At 38.5% G+C, this 18,475-nt stretch overlaps 1 protein-coding gene and 1 pseudogene across 2 annotated transcripts; one reads left to right on the forward strand and one right to left on the reverse strand.

Moving 5' to 3' along the window:
* The first annotated feature begins 2,404 nt into the window (after positions 1-2,404).
* Positions 2,405-4,365, forward strand: LOC110043940 (uncharacterized). Its single transcript, XM_020749446.2, has 3 exons — positions 2,405-2,661; positions 3,240-3,377; positions 4,117-4,365. The coding sequence occupies exons 1-3, from the start codon at positions 2,461-2,463 to the stop codon at positions 4,234-4,236; spliced, it is 459 nt and encodes a 152-aa protein (XP_020605105.1). The 5' UTR covers positions 2,405-2,460; the 3' UTR covers positions 4,237-4,365.
* A 10,474-nt stretch (positions 4,366-14,839) lies between these two features.
* LOC110043962 (uncharacterized) lies at positions 14,840-16,608 on the reverse strand (annotated as a pseudogene). The gene is made up of 3 exons (XR_016209257.1): positions 16,071-16,608; positions 15,258-15,397; positions 14,840-15,112 (listed from the first exon to the last, which is right to left on the reverse strand). The product of XR_016209257.1 is annotated as an uncharacterized LOC110043962 (transcript).
* Positions 16,609-18,475: the final 1,867 nt, after the last annotated feature.

Raw genomic sequence — 18,475 nt, forward strand, 5'->3', positions numbered from 1 at the left:
CCTCTGTTCCTATTGAGAATATGTGCATAAAACAGCTCTGAAGTCACAAGGTTTGAGATTTTGCGACGGCTTTTCGGGTGCGAAAACTTTTCGGGACCTTCCAGAAACGGGCCCCTGTTCTTAAAAGATCAAGTCTTTACAGTTTAATTTGCCTTGGGTCTAAATGCTTTAGCCCTTTTACTTTTCTCTTATAATTCTAATTCTTAAAAAAATGTATAGAAATAGTATTTTCGAAGGAATTTCGCAGGGCTGGGTGGGGGCACTGGGGATTTCAATTATCAGTCAGCTTTCTGGTTGTTTCGCAGCAATCAGTTTAAATTTCAGCCCATTTTTTAGTTATCAGTAAATTGTGAGTAATTGCAATTGGCAGCAAAGCAAACCAAGACAAAGACCTGATCCAAAACGTGCTCAAAAAATACATTTTTACATTACCATTGCTTAAATGTGCATTATACGCGCGAAAGCATGTGGTAATTTTTAAAAACAGAGGAAAATTGACCTTAAACGAAAGTTAAAACCGTTTGTCGTTTTGTGAGCAATTTCTGGACCACTCTTAGCTTTACACTTGCAGTCTGAATTTAACAACAAACTTATTGGGACAATCTTTTCCAATAATTTAATGATAACTTAAAATAAGTGTGATGCAAAGAACAAAAGACAGTGGACAGTGAGGGAGAATGAAATTTAGGCAAATGTTGAACAAATACGACGGGAAAACTACTTTTCCTCTAGGTAAATAAATATCAAGACATCTAGCGGTGCAATAAACAACGATCGATCTGACCAAATTTTACAAAATATTTTGTTGATTCTCTTTTGTAAAGATGGCTTTTATGCTTTCCAAAATCAGAGGTATTGGACAGTTTATGTTGAAATATGCAGATTAGTTTCCTTGCAAAGTCGCAGCTGTGTTGAGTTGGGCACAAGTTAGAGAGGGAGAACAAACATTTGTGCAAATATTTTGGTAACTAGCTCAATTATGTTCTTCTTAGGTACTTAGAGTCTTAAAAAATTAAACTCGGGATATGAATTTTTACCTTATCAACTTCACAGTAATAATGAACTATGGTAGATACGTAGTGTTATGGAACTTCGAGTATAATTCAACTAAACCTTCCAAATTTGAATTGTACTCTCAGTTATACAACACATTTATTTTTAGAAATAAAATCATGGGACCTCTACCTCAGGTATTTGTCCCTTTTCTTGAAACTTTTACTCTAATTCAGACACTGATTCTTCAATGCCTAGTTTCTTAACTAATCCAAAATCAGTCCTCCAAGATATGATGTCTGATACAAGATCACAACGACAGATATCTTTTTGTCAGTAAACTTTTGAGAAGTTAATATCACCTCTCGTGCTTATGATGTTTAATTATAGAAAAAATAATGTTAAAATCGGGTTGTCAGAGAAGGAAACAAATCCTAAGCTCAATTTAATAACAAAAGGATCAAAACCCATAAATGCTTCTCGTACTCCGTTTGTGAAAGATGAGGAGCGCTGCCCTTCAACTGAGTGATGTACAACTGAGATGTAGTAAAACGTTCCTAATGGAGGATTAAAAACACTCTCTGTGAAAGCCTCACTTTCTTTATTTCATAGTGGTGTGATGTCTAACGACTTTACCGACGAAATCAAATGCAGATGTAGATGTAGATAGCTCATTGATGCTTTATAATCAGAACATCTTTGATCTTCCTTTAGTTAAAATTCAAGTTGGATAAGAAATTTTCACCACCCTGTTTATGTAAACAGTTTTTGCAAGAAGGCTTGACTTATGTCTAAATCGCCCCCTCTAAAGTTTTTGCTGTGGTTGTTACAGCTTTCCACAGTTACGGCAACTTTTTTTAAATCTGACATAGATTTTTGAATTTTGAAGCCATTACATCACACCTTCACGGTTGCTAAATGAGTCAAAATCTCTTTTATAAAGTCCAAGTGAAGAACAGAAAGTTTTTTTCAAAGAGGATCAGTTTTAAAAACACGTAACCTCTGAGAAGACATTTCTCTTTTTCCTTAAAGAAGAGGGTGGAAAGTAGTATTTGACACGAAAAAAAATGATAAAGAAAAAATTCCAAATTTCTATTTCCGAGGCATGATTTGTGAAATAAGCTTTTAATTTGTTCACGACACGTTAATGATACAAGTCAAAAAAGCAATATTCGTACGAAGTTATGTTAACAAAATGCGGTAACATAACAAAAGATTGTTTGGGGGCTATAGCATATTGACATTGCAGTTTTAACATAGCAAAAGAGATATATTTATTACCGGTTTCTCGATAAACATGCTTAAAGTGGGCAAAGTAGTTTTAAAGCTGTTTAAATACTTCTTGGGAGCTTTTGTCTCCGGTTGGAGTCACGATGCGTGCCCGGCGTTCCCCGTGCTCTATATAAACGAGCGCGCTTATTTCTTTTCACATCGTGTTTTCTAAAAGCACAGATAAGAGGCGTCAACATGAAGACAATACTAGCTTTGCTGTTTGTCGCTGCGGTAGCCGCGTATACCCAGGCGCAGGAGTTGGAATACCATCCCCAAGCCATCATGCATTATCTGGAGATGGAAGATCGTGAAATGGCAAACAAGGTTCGCGGTGTTCTCAAAATGAACGACGCGGAGCCTAAACCCAAACTACCCACTGGAATTCCACCGAAATTCGTAAGTAGTCGTAGATTTTTACAAGTAGACAATATAATTTTAGCAAATGGTAGAACTAGCTAGCTTTCGCCCTTGTCGTCGCCTAAAATATTTGTCTTTGGGAATGCCACCCAAAGTCGAGTGTAGTCAACTGAAATTTTCTTGAGATAAGTAAAGCTTTTGGGTTACCCTCTCCCAGTAATAACCTGTAAATTAGTTTTCCGATAAAGCCGGAACATAATAGGAAAAAAGTCAAAAATCTGACAAAACGAAACGTTTGATATGATCAATGGTTAAGGCAAAAAATCCGAAAGTGTGTAAATTTTTCACTTTCGAAACTTTGATTCTCTTTCTCCCATTTTATTTCTTAAATGGAAACATTTTATTTAAATTGTTTCATTTGCAGTGCTATTCTCCCGCATTTTCCGGTCCATTTGTCTTTCACACAACGTTTTCCTTTTCGTTGGTAGAAGGTATTACCCTCGTATCAGAATTGATATTTAACCTCACTGAAAAATAAATTCTCGCATCGAAGCTCGCGAAGACTAAAAAGGAAAGTTGTTACATACGGAAGGGTTTGTTTCTGAATTTTTCAACAGAAAATCTGCATAGGACTGGCGATCATATGTCACAAGAAAGCTAAAGACGATGCTTGTAAGCATCTGAAGTGCATCAAATTAACTGGCAAGTGTTTAAAGAAAGCTGGTCTGACGATCGAGGACCTACCCGAGAATATGGTAAGCACTGTTCTATGCATAATTCTCCCTGGGCTGTTACCCTGTCCTGATGCAGGGGCTTGTGTATCTCCGAGATATTAAGAGCTCTGCCAGAGAGGACTTACTCCCCTGGCAGGTTCAAACAAGCCGGACCGCTTTGGGGTAGGTTCGAGTGGGGGGGAGGGGGAGGGGGAGGCCAGACGACGTTCAGACGACTTTACAAACTAAAATAGTCTTTAAAAAGTGGCTGTATCTATTACAGTAGACTTCTTATAGACAACACCACACAATTGAGGTGAAAATTCATTTTACATATATACATTATTATCGTCCACAATAGAGAGTTTAGGCGTAAGGTTTGTGCAGTTTTTGCTATACGACTAAAATTTGTGTTTGTTTTCCGTATTATAGAGGCTTCATTGAAAAATCATTAATATTATAATAAAGTGTACTGGGATTTCGCCGGGGGGTTTTGGACTTTCTGTGATGGAGTGATGTGCGTGAGAAGAGTTTTGACTGTAATGTTTCGTAAAATGTCATAATAATGATAGTACACAAAAGTGGAGCACTACTCGCTCTGGCTTCTGTACTTTTTGCGATTTCTAAACATTAGTCCTGTTCAATTTAGACAAAGAGCAGAATCGTCCTGTTTTAATATTTTTGTTTTCTTTTTTTCATATTTTTTGTTTTGTTGCCCTAGCGATTTACTTTATGCATAATGTAACCTGTTCCTTTCCTTTTTGTTGCTGTCTCATTTTAGAAAAAATGCCTGCCGATCATTCCTTGTTGTTTGTTGGGTAGCGAGTCATGTGCGGAGAAGCTGTGCTGCTTCGTGAGGTATGGAGAATGCTTGAAGAAACTTGGAGACAAGGAAGAGTAACTTTCTCCACCGACCCTGAAACCAAAAAAACGTCATAACGCCTGCACGATAACCGACAGTAGTTTTGTATCGATATCAAGTTGTCATGAGTGAACAAATGTTGCATTAAAAGAGCCTGATTGTTATAAACCTGTCTTTTGCGTTGATTTTCCTGTAATATTTCACATAAAGTAGAAAGGTCGTGGTTACTTTTGGAATTTGTTTCAGCGAAGCGAAGAAATGCGCATTTGATATATAGAACGTGTAATCATCAAACATCACAAAAATCCTACACATCGATGCCTTTCTCACCCCTCCCCACTCCCATTATAATATAAGCCCATGGACTTGGATTTTTGGTTGTGATGGTTGACGTATAAATGAAAGCTAAGTCTTCCGATTATTGTAACTCACCATTAGCTTTACCTTGCATATAACTCTCGTACGCAACGGAAATTTTTCAGAGGCAAACTCCCAATTCCGTTCCTGATGTATAAGCGTCATTATTATATGGCTGTGTCTCACAAGGACTGGGAACTACCGAATTCACGAATTTGATTGGCTGAAATCGATATTGACCGCGGTCTAGATTTTCCTATCTAGACCGGCATCTAGATCGGTTTCATTTTGCGTTTAAAAGTAGCAAACTCAAATACAAAATTGTTCACCGTTTTCTTTTGCTTTCTTCTCAATCATTTATGGAAGTGCCAAAAAGCCTGATGACAAAGAAAAAGTGAAGAGGACGAGCAAATTTCGACAGGTTTAAGTTAAGCTCATCTCCGTTTGCGAGCGAAATGTCAGCAAACCAGTTACATTAAACGAATTAAAGTTTTCTTCTTTGCCATATAATAAACATCTTATTAACCGAACTAAGTCGGTCTGTATGGGAGATTCTTGACCTTGGTCGTGTGTACAGACCTCACTGCGTTCGGTCTGTACTCACGACCTCAGTCAAGATTCTCCCATACAGACCTCCTGCAACTTGCAACTCTTGTGATCGAATTCGCGCCATCCACAGCCGATTTTGTACGAGTGAAATTTGAAGCAAATTTCTTTACAAAAGTAAAGCTTTCTTATAAAACAGGTTGAACAAAAATGGCTTTAGCGTGTTGTGTTCTGTTATGAAACACTCAAGGAAGTGACAAGAGCACCCTTTCTTGCTCTGGTAACTCGTAACACACTTGTAACTTCAGCTCTGGTAACTTGTTACACTGGTTGCATTTAAAGGGTCTTGGTGCATCGCCATGTTCTTTTGTAGGCTGGTTAAGACGACCAAACCCGCGACAAGAATGTTTTTCGAGTGCTGACATCTCGTAGAAACTCCGTGCGCAACCACTGCATTTGAACTTTCGTTCTACTCTGTGTTTAGAGACATGTTTCGCTTTTTAATTGGTTTGAGGCTCCACAAAACTGATGCGTTCGGACGACTGGTTCATATCATCAGCTGCAGAAACAGGATTGGCCTGTATTGTTTCCATAACAATCTGGTCAGACTATGAAAAAAGTTGTGCAGTGCGCAACTGCGTTGCTTACTCGGTAAAGTCGGAAGATGGTCAAAAAAAAAAAATCCAGCTCACAAAAATGTGCTATGTAAGATAAGTAGCCGACAATTTTGTTTTAAATATTAAATAATCTATTAAAACAGATAAAATTAACAAACATGGCAAACAATCTCGAATCCAACTGGTCGAGACTGGTTTATATCTAAACCAGTGTGGTGAATCGTATCAGTAACAAATTCAAGGTTAGCAAGCCTGCGGCAGACATTTTTATTCAGTGGTATACCTTAAGCAGAGCAATAAAACTTGATGTCTCTTGTGCACGTGGGACCGAAACTATATCCATTGTTATGGCGTCGATCAGAAGAAGGCAGCATTGAATGAATACTCAAAAGTCCCTTTGTGTCAGTCGAATCTATTGCGTTGAAGATCTTTCTTATTTATACAGTATTTCTTTTATAACTATACAATATTTCCATTCAGTTTATTATACTGCATTTCCTGTCGGTCGCTCAAAGATTAAAAAAAATCTAACTTCATTTATTTGGTGAGTAACTCCAAAAATATTTTGTCAAAGGCTCGCATTGTAGCTTGAGTTTGTCTACGTTGCTCAATAATAAGTAAGCTAAGCTTGCGCAAATTGATGGATTAGTGCATTGTGCAGTTTTCTCGGAAACGCTAAGCGAAGGAAGCGGAAACAATGCAGAATATTTCGATTTGGCAAGGGTTATTTTACAAATGCACTTTACCAAAATGTACCTAAAATTGTTTTATACCATTAAGTAAGTCGGAGTAGTGAAGTATAAAACTACCTTAGATTCCTTTGTGTTCACCCATTTCACGGACCATGACCAGCTGCGAATATCGACAAAGCTAGGTAAGCTTTTAAGTTTGTAAGGAAAGCAACCTCATGCGATATTATTATACGGCTAACCTCGCCTCAAAAAATCGCTGTTCTTGTCTTCTCCAAGACGCTTCTGCGAGAAAAATTGCTTTTAAATCATGATTTTATAGCGGCTTCTTCCAAGTTTCGCTAACCTGTTTAAAACGGTAAAAGGTAACGTCTGCGTATGAGGCAAGTGGCCCATCGATCAGGCTGGCGCTTATCTCCGGTTTCTATGGCATGAAGCGACTGCGAGTATTTCAGCTCCCCCTTGGATGGGATGCTAGTCCATCGCAGGGTTACCCCCAGCATTAAATTCGCCGGTACCCATTTATACACCTGGGTGGAGAGATGCCGTGTGAGAGTAAAGTGTCTTGCCCAATAACACAACACAATGTCCCTGACCAGTTCTCGAACCCAGACCACTCGATCCGGAGGTGAGCGCACTAACCATGAGGCCATCGCACCTCCACGCTCAATTGTTAAGCCTCCTTCCAAAAATCTTAAGTTTAGAAGCGCTGGTTCATTTATTTAAGCGTTTTTAGAGGTCTCATTATATATACATCTATTATATGGCCAGCTCTGTGAGCGGGCAAGATGAATCAAATCCTGCGCTGTGATTGGCCTTGCGAGCGGGCAAGATGGAGCTATCTTGCCCGCTCGGGACTACCCGGCGTTTGAGAGGCCTAACTGGCTGGATGACTGCGCTTGGGGAACGATTAGCTCTGAGCAACTCGCTTGCTGCGGAATAGGAACTTGTAACGGGTTCCAAAATACCGTCGAATCTACTACAACTGGAATTAGGACACTCAGGGAACTTGGGCTTCACGTTTTTCCTTCAAAACTTCGCGGTCAATCGCCGGTATAAATCAACTTACAAAGAATGAGAGCTCTCCTTTTTGTCTGGATAATAGCAGGCAAGTAACTATTTTTAAAAAAAGGCCAACCACTTTAAGTTTAAAACAAGACATGTTTCGATCGTTCAACGATCATCTTCAGTTGTGAATTCAATTCAATAATACAAGCAATGGCGTATAAGTTTAACCGTGATACAATTCAAAATTTCGAAAAATTAACGTACAAATTTAAAAAGCTCGAGACATGGAATAACACTTGCGTGAGCACTACACTTAATACAAGGAAGAAAATTGTAAAAAATAGAAATAATTACAATGATTATAACACAGAATGTTATGAAAAAACAAAAATATATCAAATGAACCGATACTAAATAAATATATGTACATAAAGAATAATATCAGAACAAGAGAGTTAAGTCAGCATATTTCAGCTGCTTATTTAAAGTGGGATTCTCCCATTTGATGTGCATTGCTTCCTTCAACATAAGTTGTAGTTTCTTGGGTGCACAATCCACGATGGAAAAGCAGTTCTTATTAGCTAAACACCGCCATGCCTGGGATTGTTGCAAATCCTCATATACGTGCGAGTTCCTGTCCCTGCTCAGATGCTCACGAACGCGCGTCGAGAGATGTCGGCTAGTCTCGCCGATGTAACAGGCATTACATCCTACACACGAAAACTTGTATCTTACGACTTAAATGCATCTTTTTGTATCTTACGACGTAAATTTACATCATACAAGAGACAATAAGATAACAAATACAAGAAAATCTGGAAGGAGACTGAATAAACTCTTCTTACAAACTGAAAACAAACCTAATGCATTCAGCTGGAAAGTTTGTTTGCCAACGCACAGCTAAGTAACGTCAGCTTAAAGCATGAAAGAACAACTATTGACAACCTGGAGGGTATGAATTGAGTCGGCTTCATTGAAATCGTCATCTAACTAAACTCAGTTTATAAGATAAATTTGTGTACAAGACTTAACAAATGATATATGCGTGGGCTGTATATTCAGAGTGACAAGCTGTTTAAGGATGTACTGATTATTTTTCGGTTAAAGTCAAAAGGAAAATTGAAACTAGAAAAAAATAACTTTACTTTTCTTATACTTTTTTTCATTGTACAACATAGTTTGTACAGCGACAATCTCCACACGAGAGTATTGAAACTTATTTACTTAAAACACAATACAGACCTTTTTATCACTAATCACTGTTTGTTTAAGTTCTGAACATAAGAGTTTTCAGTAAAACAATGTTCTAACAATGTAGAAGTCCTACTTTAACAACCGGTGAACTAAAATGTTCCTCTGACAATTAAATGCAAATGAAAAAAAAATGTAAATCGTTACTATTCGTTTATATCGTGTATTTGTCACGTTATTTCAGTTGCTAACCAAAGTTTTTCACTATAGCTATAATCACATTTAGAATCGTCCAATAAAACATCTATTGACAGAGGCTAATCATAAGGATTACAAGTACATTTTTACCGGTGAGAAATTATCGAGAGGATACATCAGAACTTTATTTCCTTGAGGTCCTCAGGTAATGCATTTTCTTGCAGCTATACATGTTGGACAACCTAAAAGCATATTCATAACTACAAATGTCAAGGTAGAGCCACGATGTCTCTCTGATGATTGAAGGAGCCAAATATATCAATTATTTTCAGTAACGCAAGATCGCATCGATAATTGCGTAACTTCACTGATTTGCTCTTCACTGAGTTTAAGAAAATACTTTAGTGTGGCGCTCGCGCAAATGGACGCTGACTATAAGCCTCTATCGAGTTGCTACAAAAGTAAAGTTTTCAATGCAAATCTTATTTTTATAAGGTTTGCATTGAAAACAACACAAAGTACACCTGTACACCTTACAAAGACGATTTTGCACTTCTGCACATGTGTAAAGCAAATTGCGATCTTCAATTTAAGTTTTATCATAGTTAGTAGTAACTATGGTGTTACATTGTTATATTTGTGGACTTACCTTCCTTTAATCTGAATACCTTTGAATACCTTGAAAGCTTGTAGAGAACTTGATTTTCTTTGATTCGATTCTCAACTTTTTGATTAGATCAAAAACAGGGTAAAACTTTGATGAACTGGCACACGAGGCGACGAATAAACTAAATGTACTGGTATTGCTAAGCTTTGATCGCAAAGATTGCGCTTTGAATACTTTAAATAAAATGCTCTAAAAATCCTTTTGTTTATCAGCACAATCGCGTCTTTTGCCCTGAAGTTATTCTTTCCGGCGCCATGCTTTCGGTCGCTTCTAACTTTCCCGTCACTGAACACGTGTAAACTGAAGCAAATATGCCATTCAGTGAAAGTGAAGAATAATCATCGCAGTTATTAAATTTCCAATTTAAGCAATTGGAAAGAAGAAGCCTGAAAAAATCAGGGCTTCAACGGGATTCGAACCCGTGACCTTCGTGATACCGATGCGATGCTCTACCAACTGAGCTATAAAACCACACATTGGGAGCGAGGTCAACTTAATTGAGTTCATATCTTCCCGTGAGGACTGAAATGATGTGAAGTTTATATGAAATAATTCAGATATGAACTGCGGTTGTAGATGAAAGTGAAGAATGATCATCGCAGTTATTAAATTTTCCAATTTAAGCAATTGGAAAGAAGAAGCCGGAAAAAAATCAGGGCTTCAACGCGATTCGAACCCGTGATCTTCGCGATACCGGTGCGATGCTCTACCAACTGAGCTATAAAGCCACGCATTGGGCGCGAGGTCAATTTAATTGAGTTCATATCTTCCCGTGAGGAATTAAATTATTATATGAACTCAATTAAATTGACCTCGCTCCCAATGTGTGGCTTTATAGCTCAGTTGGTAGAGCATCGCACCGGTATCGCGGAGGTCACGGGTTCGAATCTCGTTGAAGCCCTGATTTTTTTCCGGCTTCTTCTTTCCAATTGCTTAAATTGGAAAATTTAATAACTGCGATGATCATTCTTCACTTTCATCTACAACCGCAGTTCATATATGAATTATTTCATATAAACTTCACATCATGCCGTTCAGTCTTCACCCAAAACAAACAACCGACCATGCGCAGCTTTTGAATGAAAAGGTAATCAAAAAGCAATGCAAGCTGTCCACGTGGTAATGTGATGAACTTGAACGTGTTTTGGAAAATGGTTATTTGCATGAATAAACAATACGAAAAGAATACCACATGGAGATTGGAAGAAAAGGCTCACACCAGGACAAATTGTAGTCTTGTTAGTTGCATGAACTCCATTTCAAAGACTTTTATTGATGTTTCTTAACATGACTGATGATGCAGAATTTTCTTAATAAATGGACAAGTCATGTTCTGCATCAAAAGATGTGGTCAAGCATATCCAAGAGCAAAACAAATGCGCATTTATACTTTTTTTAGTCCATACGAACCAGAAATACACGGTGAACAAGTAATATCATCAGAATTTGTAAATACAGTAAAAACCCGCGTGTAAGAACTGCTACAATTTATGAAGTCTGGCAAACTAGGTTCTTGTATTTTGGGGTAGTTATTGGCAATTTAGGCTCTTAAAGTAGGTTATTAATTAGAAGGAGATATAATAGTTGATTACCAGGAAAATTGTGATAACAGGTTTTTGGGCCGCTTAAGTTGTTATCCTTGTTACAACAATCCAGAGGGAAACACGCTTGCAGCGACGGAGTTTGTCAGACTCCTAGAGGACTCGCGATCTGTCACAGCAAAACAATCCGACGGGAAACAGAGAATACGCAGTACTTGGGTCCAACAGTAGAGTTTAATCCACTAACGTACTCAGAACGTAACCAGAATGTAACCAATACGGGATAGTGGTATCCGGCGTCCCACCACTGGAGGCGTAACCGGAGAACAATTTACAAGACACCTGTATTTATGCTAGACTCTAAACAAGTGACCTAATATTCCGTTTAGTAAACCTAAACCCCTATTGGCTGCCAATGAGCTCATTGTTGTTCTAGGCTATTCCATCATAGGCAGCCAGTTATTCTGCTCGTAAATATTAACTACTTACAACTTCAGGTAGTTCTCACTACAAGGTGTTACACGATAATACAGATAGACAGATGGTTACCATGATTATTGGACTTTCACTTGACTGCTAACTGTCGGCTTTTTTATGGTTATGAATATCGTCAAATTCTCCCCTCACAAAATAAATAAACTTGGGCGTGGTCCTTAAATATTCTCTTAGTTGCTCACAATTGTATTATGTACATGTATTTTCTTGCGATTTAAACTTGCAATCTCAAAGTCACACTCCTCGGTTAAAATGTTTATCATAATTTAACTGTAACCAAAATAAAAGAACCTGTTTTATCTTGCTTAGCTAAGCAGGTTCTTACAGCTGTTTCGACAAAGGTTGTCCCGCAAAAGTGTGAAAGCGAACGCGGCAATGCCGATTGGTCATATTGTGGGTAGCAAGAGTTTGGCGTTGCTTGATTGAGGTTGACGGTGTCGAGCAGGAAGGAAGGATAAATTATGAATACTGTGATGGGAGAAGAGGCCCTTTGCAGGTAAGTCATCACGTGACCTATTTTTCATAAAATTATGGGCCATAACTTAACGAATGCCAGAAATGGAAAAAGCAGGTCGAAAATATCAAAATGGCCAATTTTGAGACCCCATCATCAAAGAATGAGATTTTATGACGGTCTGAATTTTTAAAAGAATCAGAAGATTTGTATGGAAAAAGTTGTTGGAGAGCAAGGCCTTGCTCTCCAGCAACATTTTCCATACAAATCCTCTAAATTTTCCGAAAATTTAAACTGTCGTATAAACTTACTCTTTAATTCCTGGGGCCTCAAACTTGGCCATTTTGGTACTTTCGATGCGCTCTTTCCATTTCTGCCATTCTTTAAATTATAGCCCATAATATAAAAATTTTCTAGGAAAATTTGGTCACGTGACCCCAGCTGCAAAGGGCCTATTTGCCGATATTCGTAAACATGAAAAAGCCAACAATTAGCAGTTAAGTGAAAGTCCAGTAACCATGGTAACCACCTGTCTATCTGCATTATCGTGTAACACCTCGTAGTGAGAACTACCTGAAGTTGTAAGTAGTTAATATTTACGAGCAGAATAACTGACTACCTATGATGGAATAGCCTAGAACAACAATGAGTTCATTGGCAGCCAATACGGGTTTAGGATTACAAGACGAAAATACAGGCCCCGGTTGTTTGAAAGCCGATTAAAATAACCCGAGGTTAGCGGTCATTCCGCGATTAAATTTCTTATTCCCAGGGAAACTAATCGGGGGATAAAATGGTGTTCCTGGAAACAGATTTAATCTTCGATTAACTATCCTTCGATTAAACTCCAATTAAGCCGGTGAAACCGGTCTGTGGTGGGAGAAAATGATGTAGCACTAGGGGAGGGAAGGGATAATTATGGCGGCTCCTACAAAATTGTTGTTGAATAAAAGGAAAAAGAAAGCCCAATTTTTATGTCAACTGCATTTGCTTTCTATAAGATCCAATAAAAATGCTGAAATTAAAAAGAGTGGTGATAAAAAATCTGTGCAAGATAAACGCTGGGCGAAGTTAACCACTTGAAAACGCTTACCGGTCTAATTTTCAGCCTGACTTGTTTGCAGTTTTTTACAATTTAGAAATTTAAAATAACTTCTATTCGGATGGGCTAATAAAGTAAGTTTGGCTAGGGGAAAATTATAGAAAAGTGGAAAGCCATAAACTAAGAAAAGAAGCGAAAGCGGAGATTGACAGTAAACGAAACTTTAGCAATATTTGTCCATAATACTCGCCTTTATCAAGCCAAAAAAGCCTTTAATTCCACCATTGATCTTTCCTTTTACAGCGGCTAGTAAGCGATGATTTCTACCTCTGAGAGCGGGAAAAAAAAAAACCGCGGGAAAACCGGACGCGGGATGGCTCGTCCGTGAGAGAATAGTAATATCTATTTAGGAAAAGTCGCCAGGTAGCCCGAATTGCTTTTCTTTTCTTACCGGGCCCGGCATTAAAGCAAAATCAACAAGCCGTAAGTCCGCCATTTTAATTTGTTTGTCTGCTTTTTCATTAGATTAGCGAGTTAATCCACCTCGCTAGGTGCGTTTAATTTAACCCTTAGTTTAATCCTTGGATAGTGCTAATCGAGCCTCCAGGAACAGAATTTAATCGAAGGATAAATTTATTGCGTGGATTAGGACGATTTAATCTTGGGTTAGCGCTAATCGGCTTTCGAACAACCGGGGCCAGGTGTTTTGTAAATTGTTCTTCGGTTACGCCCCCGGTCGGTGGTGGGACGCCGGATACCACTATTCTGTATTAGTATCACCCAACTAGTGGACTAATGCAAATCCTGCATTTTGATTGGCTACGCTACTAGGGGACTATTAGTAATAGTCATCGAGTAGCGAAATTGGCGCCATCGAGCGTGACGCTTTCTTTCGTTTTATTCCCAAATAAATATTTCTTCAACATGCATTTGCTAACTTTATTATTGCCTTTTCTGTCCGACTAGTTGGGTGATACTAAAACAATTAGACCCTTCGCCCTCTAGGGCCACGGGTCAATAGCCCATTCGGCTTCGCCTCATGGGCTATTGACCCGTAGCCCGCAAGGGCTACGGGTCTAATTGTTAATTGGCCTACACTCTGGTTTTATTTTGGTTACGTTCTGAGTACGCTATTGGATTAAAGTCTACTGCTGGACCCAAATAACTGTCCTCTTTCGTCCCGTTGGATTGTTTTGCTGTAATAGATCCCGAAACCTCCAGGAGTCTGACAAACTCCGTCGCTGCAAGCGTGTTTCCCTCTGGATTGTTGTAACAAGGATAACAACTTAAGCGCCCCAAAAACCTGTTATCACAGTATAACTGACATTTTTTTTTTTTTTTAAATGGACTTGTATGATCTGACTTGTGCTAGTTAAAACTATCTTTTTTCTGTTATTATCTAATTGGCTCTAACTTTATGTGGGGGTGCTCGTCGGAAATTTTAGAAAAAACTCCTAAGAGCTTCCATAATCTTGTTTTGTGGGCGTGGATTGAAATGTTTTTCACTCCTAAGAGGTACCAATTTTAAAACAGCACATTGACCTTTTTCGGCTCAAATACCTATAAAAGGTACTGCAAAAGCTCCTGCTGTGGACCTTTTGAGAATGAACACCCTAAAAGATACCAAACCCGCTTTTTTAACCCCTAAAAGGACGAGCATCCAAGCGGTCCGTTTTATATTGGAGTTCAACTCCGGGCTAACTGGGGTAGCAAATATTACCAGCACAGCACTTACTGAGGGCCTAAATTGAATTTTTAACGTAATATATGTTTAATATTGTGCATACGATCTTTAGGGTTTGTAGGATTGAGGGACCAAACAAGATCACTCAAAAAGTCCCAGGCATTATCTTTTTTATTGAATACCATATCCTGCATGATACATTAATATATATGATGTGAAGAAAATCTTTTTGAGCCTGATTGCGCAGTCGATGTCGTACTATTTGTTGTCATGGTAACAGCGTGGCATTTCTTCGAGGGCTTATTCCCCAGGCGTCGGCGTCGGCTTGAGAGCAAAGCATCTCTTGATGCGAACGAAGCAGCACAGTTGACCGGCACAGGTAGGTCTACCTTTCCTGCAGACATAAAGCAGGCCTGTACAGAGTTTCTGTAAGAGGGACAGATATAATCAAGTAATTAACCCTAGTTTTGGGGCGAAATACACGATTCGAAATTTCCCAGGATATCCGCGGCTATGTTACGTTATCGTTAGGTTATCGTTACGTTATCGTTACGTTACGTTATGTGCTTACCTCTAAAGGAGTCATAGTAGGAAGAGGGGTGGGGTGGTTGTTAACAAGGCACTTGAAGAAATTATCGATGCACGCTAGCTTTTACAGGCATCGCTGCCGGCCAGCTTCCAGCATATCTTTCCTTTGACAACGCAAACTACCTGTGAAAAAACACTGCTTTCATTTAGGTAGACAGAATAAAAGAGTTCTTAATTTTTAGGATGAATAACGACTGATTTCAGAAGTTATAATCTTCAGCTAGTTTCTTATTACTGAATATCTCTTTCAGTTGTTTCTGTGGTTTTGTTAGCTGGAGACTAGCTGGATTCGAATCTGGACCGAGCACTGTTCTCAGTTCAGCACCATTTCTTCAACGACTTCAGAATTATACAAGAAATGCGGAAATTAAAAAGAACCCCTAAGAGATGCCAAGATCCCGCTTTATGGGCGTGACTTGAAATGCTTTTCACCCCTAAGAGGTACTAATTCTAAAAGAACACATTATCTCCTGACATTTTTTTTTTTCAGCTCAATACCCTAAAAGATACCGCAAAAGTTTCCGTTGTGGACCTTAAGAGGCTGAGCCCTAAGAGGCACCGAAACCGCTCTTTTTTAACCCAAAAAGTACGACGAGTGACCCCTACCTTTTTATATAGGAGTCCCCCTCCCCCCACCCCCCAGGCACGAAAGTGTCAGAGCATGAACTTAGCATAGAACAGAACTTTGCAGTTTTTTAATGCATTACATTATTAGTAGGGTTTGTGGAAAACTGATTGTCATTGCGAGAAGAGATAAAAGATCAAAAATAAAATCAGTTCATCTACATCGACTTACCGCCCATAATGGTGCTTTTCGCTTATCGGAGGAAACCAACTCCTGAGTATCTTCTGGGAAGCCCTGGTCTCTCAGAAGCTGTTTCATGTGCTCGTCATGGCGTTCGTCTAAGAAATCCATCACGGCCTTATGGAACTCAGCTTCATTAGCAGAGACAAAGGCTGCAAAGGCGCTGATGAGAAGAAGAGCTGCGAGAGTCTTCATTGTGGCTTCAAGCGATGTGTGCGGTTGACACTGTATCTTTGAGACAACGAATGCCCCTTATATATAATTGAGACGTCCTTACTTTGTTTTGCGGCTTAGCAGAAAACAAAGCGTTCTGGGAAAAATGGTATTTGGACAGCTTTGCTGGTCTCGTGTTAACTTAACTTGAGCGTGTGGCAAAGTACAAAAGGCTCCCATTTACACAGATGTGAACAAATACAACGAGAAAAACACTTTCGCTCTAGAAATAGGGTGACAAAGAAATCACTTAGAAACCTTGAAGTATCTTATCAACTTCAGTTTGGTGAGAAATATGCGAGATAATAAGTGTTAAGTCTCTAAGTTAAGAATGTTGAATTTTGCCTTGGGATATCTGTTTCTGGCCGGCTACCACATCCTCAGCGTCAAAAGACTACTTTGTTTCCTTTACACCTCCGCCAAAAAAAAGAAAAAGAAAAAAACGAAATTAATTCTGGTTTAAATTTTCCATAACATCGAAAACACTCTGGAAAATGTTTGCAGGGGCAACTTATAAAATATGGCAGTTTATTTCCTAGTATTTTTCAATCCATCTCCCACCAGCTTGCCATTTCTTTCTACGTGGCAAGTTATATCGGTTTTCTTCTGTAATATAATGGCATCGCAGGAAATTTGATTAAGTTCTCGCCTCAACTCAGGGGGTTTACCTTGACAGTCTCAACAATTTCATCCAAGTTCCTTATCGATTAGGTTCGGTAAAGGATTATCGATGTCTACAGCAAAACATTTCTACAGTCAAAATTTATTTTTGAATGAAGTCAAAGGTGAAGAAACGACCTAACATTCTTAAGCCTAATGAGTCAAGATGAACATCAGCAAGCCAAAAAAAACAGTGCTCTGTTGAAGGCTAGTTTCTTTGTTTCTCACCGGTATATTACCAAAAGGTTTACAAAGCTTCACGGATTAAGAGAATAATTCAATGCTGCTAGTCTACACAAAACAGCTCCTTATGTTACGTGCCAGCAGTTCCAACCCTTCAAGGACTTTTTACGCGTCCCAAACTCGAAATGTATTGAAATTCTCTTTCACTGGACGATTTGATCAAATTAGACTCGTTGTGAAGTTTAGTGATTTGATATTTGTTTAGCTTACCATGAATTCGACGCAATTCTCGTTGTTTGTCCCCCTAAAGATGTCATTGCAACAAAATATTTATCATGGCTTTCGAAACATAAGGCAGAAAATGAAATCTTTTTCCAGTTTTTAAAGAGGAGACAAATAAAGTTTAGAAATTTGAATCCAAAGTGTCCAAAGATAAAAAAATAAGAAAAAGATAAGAAGGAAAAAACACGAACAAATACAGTGAAACAGTCCGTTCACAGAAGTTCGTTTTCCATCAAGATCCGGAGATTAACTGCGAAACTTTACCAACTTCAGTTTAATAACATTTAATCGTCCGTTACTTTTCTACTCAGTGGCGAGGAAACACTTGGGGCACTTGGGAATTTTAAATTATCTTGTTTAGCTTTGCCTCCCCTAGACTCATTCTTCATGTTATACCTAACTTGTGAAGTTTCAGCGACTTGCTATTTGTTCAGCTTAATATTGGTTGGGCCCAAGCTATCACCAAGACTTTCAAAATGTTTGGACTTTTCACTGCCTCGTTCTTTGTTTCGAGAGGATGCTTTGTTCCCTAAAAGTGTTGAGTTCTCATAGTATTTATCATGGCTTTTGCAACCGAAATATTTTCCAAAGCAGCTGTAAAAGAGGAGGAGACGGAAACAGTGTTATTAACTTAGCAGGTAAGCGAACAGGAAGGCGTTGTATTCAGTTTGCTTAACGTGCTGCAAACAAAGTAAATATTACTTGTGACAGAGTGCCCTGGCAAAACTTAATAATAAACCGAGGGCGGGGTGTGATTCTTGTTACAATTCTTATGCTAACTTCCACGTTGGCCGAAATCTTTAGATATTTTCTCTTTATTTCTGAATATTAGATATTCATTTACATCAACAAAAATATGTATTTTTTAAATTTTTTTTGGACTTCAGCAAAAATTATACATAACAGTCAAAAAAAATTAAAATTGAAACTTGGCCTTTCTAAAGGTGTAAAAGCTATGATCATCATTTATCAGCTTGGTTTAAAATAAGTTCAGATGTTTGACAGGCCGGGCAAATAGAACTCAAAAATTTAATGTCTTTTACGAAGCCGTTGTTCGT

The sequence above is a fragment of the Orbicella faveolata genome, unplaced genomic scaffold (assembly GCF_042242905.1).
Source record: "Orbicella faveolata isolate gen_17 unplaced genomic scaffold, um_ofav_v1 contig_26, whole genome shotgun sequence".
In the NCBI taxonomy this organism is placed as follows: Eukaryota; Metazoa; Cnidaria; class Anthozoa; order Scleractinia; family Merulinidae; genus Orbicella; species Orbicella faveolata.

Bases quoted from the DNA above. Each gene is read 5' to 3' on its own strand.
- LOC110043940 (XM_020749446.2), top strand. From the start codon at position 2,461: ATGAAGACAATACTAGCTTTGCTGTTTGTCGCTGCGGTAGCCGCGTAT. The intron at 2,662-3,239 runs GTAAGTAGTCGT...ATTTTTCAACAG, and splicing joins CTGGAATTCCACCGAAATTC to AAAATCTGCATAGGACTGGC. The intron at 3,378-4,116 runs GTAAGCACTGTT...GTCTCATTTTAG, and splicing joins AGGACCTACCCGAGAATATG to AAAAAATGCCTGCCGATCAT.